The sequence below is a fragment of the Poromitra crassiceps genome (assembly GCF_964638095.1).
Source record: "Poromitra crassiceps genome assembly, chromosome: 13".
NCBI lineage: Eukaryota > Metazoa > Chordata > Actinopteri > Beryciformes > Melamphaidae > Poromitra > Poromitra crassiceps.
Window position 1 is genome coordinate 13,237,748 of NC_139644.1, and position 9,738 is coordinate 13,247,485.

At 41.5% G+C, this 9,738-nt stretch overlaps 1 protein-coding gene across 1 annotated transcript; it reads left to right on the forward strand.

Annotated features, from left to right (window-relative positions):
• Positions 1–4,219: 4,219 nt before the first annotated feature.
• On the forward strand, positions 4,220–7,063 carry cbx8a (chromobox homolog 8a (Pc class homolog, Drosophila)). The gene is made up of 5 exons (XM_083649754.1): positions 4,220–4,379; positions 4,496–4,539; positions 4,922–4,987; positions 5,511–5,577; positions 6,162–7,063. The coding sequence occupies exons 1-5, from the start codon at positions 4,311–4,313 to the stop codon at positions 6,942–6,944; spliced, it is 1,029 nt and encodes a 342-aa protein (XP_083505880.1). The 5' UTR covers positions 4,220–4,310; the 3' UTR covers positions 6,945–7,063.
• Positions 7,064–9,738: the final 2,675 nt, after the last annotated feature.

Here is a 9,738-nt window from a genome sequence, read left to right on the forward strand (position 1 = left end):
TGGCAGTGTAAAAACAGGTTGCATTTCATCATAAGGTATAAGGTCCGCAGGTTCAGGATGGCATGTGCGAGATAGGTTCTTATTGAATTCCAATAGGCTATACGGCAAACGAGTCAGAACAAATATGAAAATATCATATAGCCTATAGGCCTAATGGATGAATCATATCATCATCAGGGACATTTTTCTGTGAAATGGCAACCAAAGTCATAGACCAATGAGAGAACACATTTTAAAGCTCATTTGTGAAAATCAGCTAGTAAAAGTAGACTATATGGCAAAATTTTAGTGTCATCTGTGTATTGCTCAAAGCCTCTCTCTCTCTCTCTCTCTCTCTCTCTCTCTCTCTCTCTCATTTGACTCAGTCATGCATGTTGCAGGAAGCTGAAACATCGTTGCGCAGGGGAGCATATTTATAGACCAAGTGTGATGTTTCACATTCCACTTTTATCATCGTGCCATGCACTCACTTGGCTCAGACTATAGGACCGACCATGCAAGCAAGATCACTCGGTAATTTATACCCGTGTGAGTGTGGTCTACCCGGGGAAAACTATCACACAGAGAGGCTATCTGGAAAGGAAACTTATTAGGCCTATATAATGAAGAAGTGCATTCAATAGAATGAGCTCCTCAATGCATTTAGAGAAATATAAATAGTCTAATGTAATTAGGCCCAGCCGTACACTCCATATTGTTTGTGGTAGCCTAGTAGCTATAAGGTTATGATGGGTTATGCTTTTTTATTTTATTTTAGAGCGAACTATGAAACCCAAATAGATCCAACCTAAATACCTAAATAATTAGGTGCTTATTATGAGAAGTGAAAGCCCTGCGGTGAAACCAGGTATAGAGAATATGCTATTTCGAATTCGCCCTGCGTTATAACGTCGTCTTCTTCCCCGTGTGGTTTTGATCTGAAGCGGCTGTGTGAGCCACCTCCAGTAGAAAATGTCGCCCGGTATAAGTAGGACAGTGAAGAGCGAGCTGTGTGCAGCAGTTGCCCAGAAACCAGAGAGCCAATAATGTTCTCACAGAGCCAGCACTGTTTATTCATACGGCTGTCGCCATTGCGGTTCTGCAGTCAAACAGCTCGTATAGACGCGCTTATCATCGACACACCAAATATGGAGACTCTCCCTCTACCTCCCCTGAACAAGCACCGCGTCGTTTCTCTCTCTGAAAAGCGACCATGTAGCCTAGTACCGACAGGAAATGTCGGTCTGCCTCTGACTGTATCAAAATGGAGGTTCATATTTCCACGGCAGCCACAACGCATCTTTTGTCCGCGGCGCGCCCGCCTTTGTCTGCTGGCGAATTAATTAAACAGACGGATCGGGTGCTTATGGCAAATATTAGACCATGATTGTGATTGACTATGTTTTTTATCAGGAGAGACGATGTGGCAAACGTGGCTGCGCTTCTCCAGGGGATAGGTTCATTCCCTGCCTGCTTTTTGATTGTGCCCTGAATCTCCATGTTGCGATTCCATTTTACACATCAAACAGCAAAATGCGTATTCACATCCCATCCGATATAATGCAGCCTACTAATAGACGTTATGAATATTTTTTAGCTAAACATAGGCTAGAGTTTGCATGGCACATGAATGTATTTTGGATATGGCAAGGTAGGCTACACTTTCCATATCAGCATGAGTGGATCCAGACAGTTTTAATTAATATAGAAAATATCAAACAAAACGACAAAAAATCGACAGAAATATAGCCTATTTGAAAGTTTAAAAAATCATATCTGGGTAGCATGCGGGACTAATGTTCCCTCGTTCTGTGCGTCTGTGCAGCAGAGCTTATGGCCAACATATAGTAGTCTATTAATTGATCACACTGACCAACATCTTGTCAGTCGGCCAATTGCCATATTTATCCCCAGAAATGTAGTCGAAATAGTTTCGAACGCATGAGATGCAGAGCCTTGTGGTTTACCGACTAAACTCCTACAGGCCTACTGAGTGTGTGACTATGCAGGGCTGCTGCAGGCTGCATTCCTATCAATACTTATATTGGAAATACTACATGAACTGAGAAAAGAAAATCGCTGAAAACTGAGGGTGCAAAGATAGCCTATTCGTATGAGCGATTTTCTTTTATTGTTAAATGACCCTTGTTATTCACTAGATGTTTAGCTCTTGGATAAATGAAGGGCTAGTGAATGTAGAAAATTGTACCAGAGAATGTGAGATTGAATTTATTTTTCTTTGTGGCGAAAGAATGTTTGAATCGCAATTACAAGACAATGTGGAGTTGCAATATTCAATTAAAGTGTGACAGTATTGGGCCGAGTGCCAATAATGACGTCTTGAGAAAAGAAAAAACTAATAATAATAATAATCATAATCATAATCATCATCATCATCATAATAATCATAATAATCATAGTAATCATAGTAATCATAATAATAATAAAATAATAATAATAATAATAATAATAATAATAATAATAATAATAATAATAATAACAATAACAATAACAATAACAATAACAATGACAATAATCATATTAATAATAAGAATAGGTTCCTATTGACACAAGATATAATAGCCTATTTTATGTGCAATGAAATCAAGAAACGTTTAGTTTAATTAATTTGTATAACAGCAAGAAATAAAATAATGTGAATAATAATAATATAATCACAACAACAATAATAATAATAATAATAATAATAATAATAATAATAATGACAACAAAGTGCTGTTAATAATATCCCAATGTTCAGAACGTCTTAGGCACTGTTTCCTGCCGTCACAGAGGAATCACTGAACACCTTTAAACTTGTAAGAAATGACAGGCCTTCGTCCCTGTCCATATTTAGATGTACAGAAAGGGGATCAATTGTGACAGGATTCAATCAAATAATATAGATGCACAAAACGTTGTTATATCCCCTTCAGCTTCAAGCTGTTAATTGAGGCAATTCTGACTCAATTCGGAGTGAATCAATCAACCTCTCACTTTCATACCCTTTCCGATCTAATGACGTATATACCGGTATGTCATTTAATTTGTGGCTGGATTTCAAGGTAAGCACTCTCCCTTAAAACAAATGTCTGTTCTTATTGCGCTTAATCGTCTAACTAAGTCTGGATACTCCCCCTAGGAACTTCACCGGCATAAAGCTTTTTAGCCTTACTCTAATCAAATAATCTAATGCTTATAGGAGTAATATGTGTGCCAACAAGCTATACAAATTCAAATGTGCAAGCTAGCCATATTTGAACCGTAGTGTCGGTGATCTCAGGATAGCCTTCAAAAGTGAGCTAATTGAAAAATTGAAGGTGTGCCTTGTTTATGTGCCACTGCTGCATTCTTTACAAGCGATGTTTAAGCCCTACGCTAATTTATCTGGACATTCAAACAAAGAGTTTGTGCCTTTTCTAGGTGTGCCATGCGTAAAGTTGTAATAATGCGCAGCGCAAAAGTCCAATTACGCATTGTATGGCACATGATGATGAAAGGGCCTTTTTGTGACTGGATGCTGCTGTGCAATATGTGACACTGTAATGAAAATATGTCGTTACAGGTTATGAAAATGCATTTTAAATAAGCGTTTGCGAGCCTGTAATATAACTAATCTGTGCCTGTGGCCAGGTTTACTCAGGCCAGCGGTTCTCCAACGTTTCCATGACACAGATCCCCATACGCAGGAGTGGATACCATAGGCCAGGCCCCCATTTAATAGAGTTTTCTCGCAGGGACCCCGATTTGAAAACAAATTTGGTCATTGTTGTCGCTGCTGATTTATTCCCATAACATTCTACCTATTTCTAATATAGGCTAAATATATATTTAGATGTATTTGTTTTGAATAGATTGTCTGTGCGTTGGAGGTAGTGGTGACGGTGAAACCTGTAGTCATTCTCATAGGCTATATTATCTCACTATAATTTATAATCAATTTAATCATAGTGAAATAAAACTATTCCTCCTTTTGGTGAGGGCCCCTGGACTCCCCTCGGGGGCCCCTGGCGGTCCCCGGACCCCACTTTGAGAGCCTCTGACTTGGGCTCTTCTCCTTTGCCAGCAGACATTCCTGTACAGCCGCCAGAGCAGCGGGGCTCCTCCCCTTCACTCAGCAACCCGGAGCACGTAGCAACAGCTGAGCCAATGTGCTCTACCACGAGCCTTCCTACCGACTGTGGTGCCTGGCAACAGAAAAAGACGTGATGACGTCCTCCCCACATCGCGTATTATGGGATGTGCGGAATTAAACAACCCGAAGAGGACACGGGGAAAGCCAAAAACAACAAAATAACCCAGGCAGAAACAGACGAGCTTCATGTTAAACCATGGAGCTCTCGGCTGTTGGTGAGAGCGTCTTCGCAGCCGAGTCCATCATTAAAAGGCGTATCAGACGGGTATATTCGCTGCGTTTTTGTCCACAAGCTGTCTCCACATTACGCAACCATGTGTTTGTGCAGCGCTGAAAGGCAATCCTCTGATAACCTGAATCTGTTACGGATCTGTTTTGCAGGGTCGCTGGGAATATCTTGTGAAATGGAAGGGCTGGTCGCAGAAGTGAGTATATTCGCCGAGGCTGCAAAGGACAGCGCTCCTGCCTGGCCGCTCGCACAACTGCAGCAAGAGCTCGGAGTCTGTCATTTTGTTTGTATAGGCTACATATCGCCTACACAGCCTACTCTGTCTACTGTTTCATACCAGAGCCTACTGTAGGCTATAGGACGGCCGTGCGCAAGAGCACCATTTGGAAGATGTGTGCGTATCAGCCCGCTGGGGATGGAAAGTCACCACTAGCTTTTAGCAATGGCTGAGTTCAGTGCGTCACTGTCCGCTACGTAGTCGAAGCGAGGCAGCTTTGATCAAACTGCCGTGTGTGTTGGCGTGTGAGATGCGCACCCCTCACGGCCCAGAACACCTCTCTCCCTCTCCGTTATTTTAGGTACAGCACCTGGGAGCCGGAGGAGAACATTCTGGATGCACGTCTCTTCGCTGCCTTCGAGGAGAGGTGAGGGTTTGACAGCGCAGTACCGAGTTTAGGCCTCTCTCTCGCTCTCTCTCTCTCTCGCTCTCTCTCTCTCTCGCTCTTTCTCTCTCTCTCTCTCTCTCTCTCTCTCTCTCTCTCTTCTGCAGAAATGAAATGGCAGCGTTCTGCACCACAAAACTATTCACCACCAGTGCCACCATCAATCGTCTTTCTAGTTTTGAATATTAAAATCTTATTTTATTTAAACAAGTGAAAACAACCGTGCCAATTGAGATGATTTAATTGGTTTCTGATGCAAATCAATTTGTTCCAATAATTGACTTGGTCTTGATATGGAGACCTGCCTTCTCAATATATTGGCATTTGTCAAATATATACAGTAGGCTATATAGGCTATCGCTCACACATTGACCGATTACCCATTTGCGGAGACTAAATTGGACTAAATGTGAAATTACTTGTTTGGTTTAGCATGTGCTTATTCAAATGAATGCTGTGGTGCAATTTAATCTTTTAATGACACTATATTAATGATATTCACCAGGGAACGCGAAAGGGAGCTGTTTGGGCCGAAAAAGAGGGGACCTAAACCCGAGACGTTTCTTTTGAGGGTGAGTGAATGTTAATGACAGCTTTAACAGTTCTATAGTGCATGGTTTGCATTTCCTCATTTCCTGTCATGCAGCATGTGATGTAACCTATGGCCCAAATGAATCATTTCCATGATAGGCAGCCAGTGTCATTGAGTTGTTTTTGATGAGAGCTACATGTCAGTTGTTGCATTAATGAACAGACTTATAGGCTATATTTCATGGGGTGAAAATCCATTGAGTAACCGAAAAGAAAATATGGATTTGTTTGATCATCAAAGCAATTTTAAGGTAGATTATCTTATTCAATATATATATATATATATTTCAAAATAATTTCGGCTAATTGAAATGGTCGGTTATGATAAATATGTGCACATTCTGCAAGCATCCATACAATAATGTAGAAGCTTAAATTTTCCTATTTTTTTTTATTTTTTTTTAATGATTGTCTTACAAACAAAAATCAGCTTTTGAGTGAAGCCTTGAAAGTCCAGTGTACCCAAATAGATCCCCGGCTCCCTCTCTTATAGCCTACTATTAAATTCCCTTTAGAGACGACAGCTTGTCATCAATAACGTATAACTAATCCTCTCTGTCTCCAGGCCAAAGTCAAAGCCAAAGCCAAGACATATGAATTCAGAAGAGAAGCTCCGAGGGGGATCCAAGTTTCCTATCCCGTCCCGGAGCCTGTCATAACACCAAGGGCCCGGGAGGGCTTACGCACCATCGTCCCCACTATCTTCCCACCGAGCGTGGTCAACAGAGGGGAATGTGTCCATGTCGGACCTCCAGAGAGGAGGCCCAGGCCGTTTCCACCAGCCTCATTCACGCAGGACTCCGCCAGTGTGCCCAAAAAGAGAGGGCGCAAACCCAAGCAGATGTTACCTCAGAATACAGATCATGACAGCTCGGCAGAACCTGATAGTAAGCGGAACAGGCTGTTGGAGGAGCCAAAAACGACCCGATGTTTGCACCAGCAGCACGGGGAGACGTCTGATCGGTCTGATCACACCCTTCTGCAGCTGACGAGGAGGTTCCAGGAGGAGACCACGATCACGCCCAAATCCAGCCTGCACGAGCAGAGACATGAGGAGAGCGCGGGCCTGGCCCAAACTTGCGCACGCAATAGGACTCATTGGCCCAGGCCGAAGCATTTGGCGCAAAAGCAAAACTGTCGGGCTGAGGAGTGTGAGTCCGGGGGACAAGCTGCTGCCATCTCTAGACAGGCGGAGGCCGGCGAGTCATCGCGACCCGACGCGTCCTGCTGGACCCCGAGTCTCGGCCGCTTGGATACCGTGACTGTGACAGATGTCACCACCAACTTCTTGACGGTCACCATCAAAGAGAGCAGCACGGACAAAGGCTTTTTCAGAGAGAAAGTATGAGTGGCATACGTTTTGATAGGGCTTAAGAAGCTACTAACAACCATACTGTATAATTATATTTTTTTCTATGTAACGCCGAAATATTTAGGCTACTGTTGAGCAAATAAAACAAATCTGAGACATAACTTCTAATGGCTTTGTTGTCTGTATAGCCTAACATTTGCGGGTTTCGCCTCAAAATTGTCAATTCGCTCTCATAGGCCTACTTGTTTAGTGTACATAAATCCAAATAAGCCTTTTGTGTCATTGTTTACAGAAGTTGAACCATAAATAGCCTCCATTCTAGTCAAAACCTGCATTCCGTTGCCATTCATTATGTTTGAAGAATATTTTTCTATTCATCATTTTACCCCCATCAGTCTTTGGTCGGATTTATTTATTTATTTATTTATTTATTTATTTATTTATTTATTTATTTATTTATTTATTTATTTATTTATTTATTTATTTATTTATTTATTTATTTATTGAGTGGGAGGTAGTTCTTATAATAATTGCGTTGATTTTTCATTTGAAAATTATAGAAAAACAAACTCATTATTCAGCCTTTCTTGCCTGAATGTTTTTCGGTATCAACCACGCCATCGAAATCATTACTTAACCGCGGGGTCAATGGCCTATACCTTCTTCAATTAAAACATAGCGTTTTCAAAGAAATGTTTTTCCTGCACGTTGCAATTATTGCACTGATGCCCTATTGCACTATAGTGTTTCACATCCAAAGTCACATCCAAATGTGGTGTGCCCAATAATTCCAGGACTGATTTTAGCAGTGATTTGGGCAACATAATGAAGTTCCAAATGTAGCCCCATTGGGAAGAATAATTTAGGCTATTTAATTTAGACAAACTTGATTTTCATGATGCTGCAGATTAACATCCCTTTTACACCATGAGTCCTCCAAGGGATTTCAGATACAAACGGTGACCATGACCTTCTCGTTTCACCTGAGGTCTAATAGGCCCGTTCTCAAGACCTGAACTGAACTCAATTCCATTTTGAGTTTTCATTCCAATCATCCAAGAGACAACAGAAAAACTATATACTTAGGCCTATTATTGTATGGCCAATAACTGTTGAGTTACAGGTTAGGTTATAGGTAATGGGCCCATATAGGCCTAAATTTGCCAGAAACTTCACCACCACCACCATGTCATGGTAAAATTATTTAACTTTAAAGAAAAAGAAAAAAGGAAGTGCAGAATTAAGTTTGAATTATGGGCCCAAACTATGCTATATGCTTTATTCGATATGAGCAACAAGTCTGTTTTTTTATTGTATCAACCATTCAACTGTTAATTACAGTATTTTAATATTTTGGTTACAGGCACCCCCTGAGCCATTTACCGAGCAAGATATGAGGAGGCTTGTAAATTGTAAGCATCGGTCTGGGTCAACAAGTCAAATTGCAAACAAAATGTTTATGAGTCTTCTGCCTTCATTGTTGATATAGCCAATTAGCCTTTTGGAAAATCCAACGCCGAGTCTTTTGTTTAAGATCAGTCTCTCTCTGTAACAACTTTGCATGGCTTGTATGATTTTAACATCACTGAAAGTCTCAGACCAGGGAGGGACAGCAGTCTTCGTCCTCTGATAAAGCATTCAGCGTGCAGTGCGCCACTAAAAGGCGGCTCTTTTCCGCACAAAGGCTCCATTCATTTTGCTCTCCTCTCTCTCGCTGGGACACATGACCCAATCAGACCAGCCAGTACCCCCTGTAAAGGATCTCCGTTTCTGGCTCACACATTTTAAATGAGAGACAGGATAGGGGCCATTGTAATCCTATTAAGCAACTTGCGGACTATCAAAACGCCCAAAGCTTTATCCACACAGTATGGCATCAATTGGATGGGTGTTGGCAATGACACGTTTTCCCCTCGTAGCTTAATGGAAAGCGAAGATCAAGCATCACCAGAAATGTATTTGGAAGATATAGGCCCAGCCAGGCCTATAAGGATTCAGGACCAACATTGCCATAAGCCGCGCGTCATGCAATATAGCGTATTCTGTGTGACCTAGCCTATAATTTATCACATACACCACATAATATCTTGTCGGTCATCATCGGTCAAAGTTGCTGTGGTAATAAAATTATATTTGCCATACTTTAGGATTTAGTGAATTGACGCTCCTGCAGGGCAGCAAAGGCTTTTCCTGCAGCTGAGAAAACATCTGGGCAAATTCTCCATATGAGTGTAATTTACTCAACGACATACCCATCAAAAACCTCAAGCCTTTGATCTGATGCTGCCCTAAGGGAATATAAGCAGCCGGCCTTGAAAAGCAGCCATTACCACTCTACGGCGGCCCATACACTTTACCTCCAGAAGATGTCGCCACTAGCATGAACTGGGATTTGTGCCAAATTATTCTGCACAGGGACAACAGACAGAGCTAGGTTGCAACACATGGACCTAGATTACAATTGAATTGGCTAAAACTGCCCATCCTCAGGCTAGATGAATCATTGCTGAAAGCATGTAACGCATTCCAGGTCCGATATAGCGACTGATGAGTTGTCTGTTTTCGGGCCAGTATCGCCTGAAGCCTATGCTGCATTTCAGCTTCCAGATGTGAGCTCACTGTGCACTGCATCAACCTGCCACTAGATGAAGCTCAAGCACCGAAACTGTGTTTGTTTGGGTTAATGAAGTCATACATGTATAGACCTATTTAATTTTCCTGAAAATATTGTACCTCCCTAGCCTAACTAATAATTTCCATGCCGTTTTTTTTTTTATTAATTTAGGATTTTAAATACTACTTTTAAATGTGCTATTCATAGCACAACATG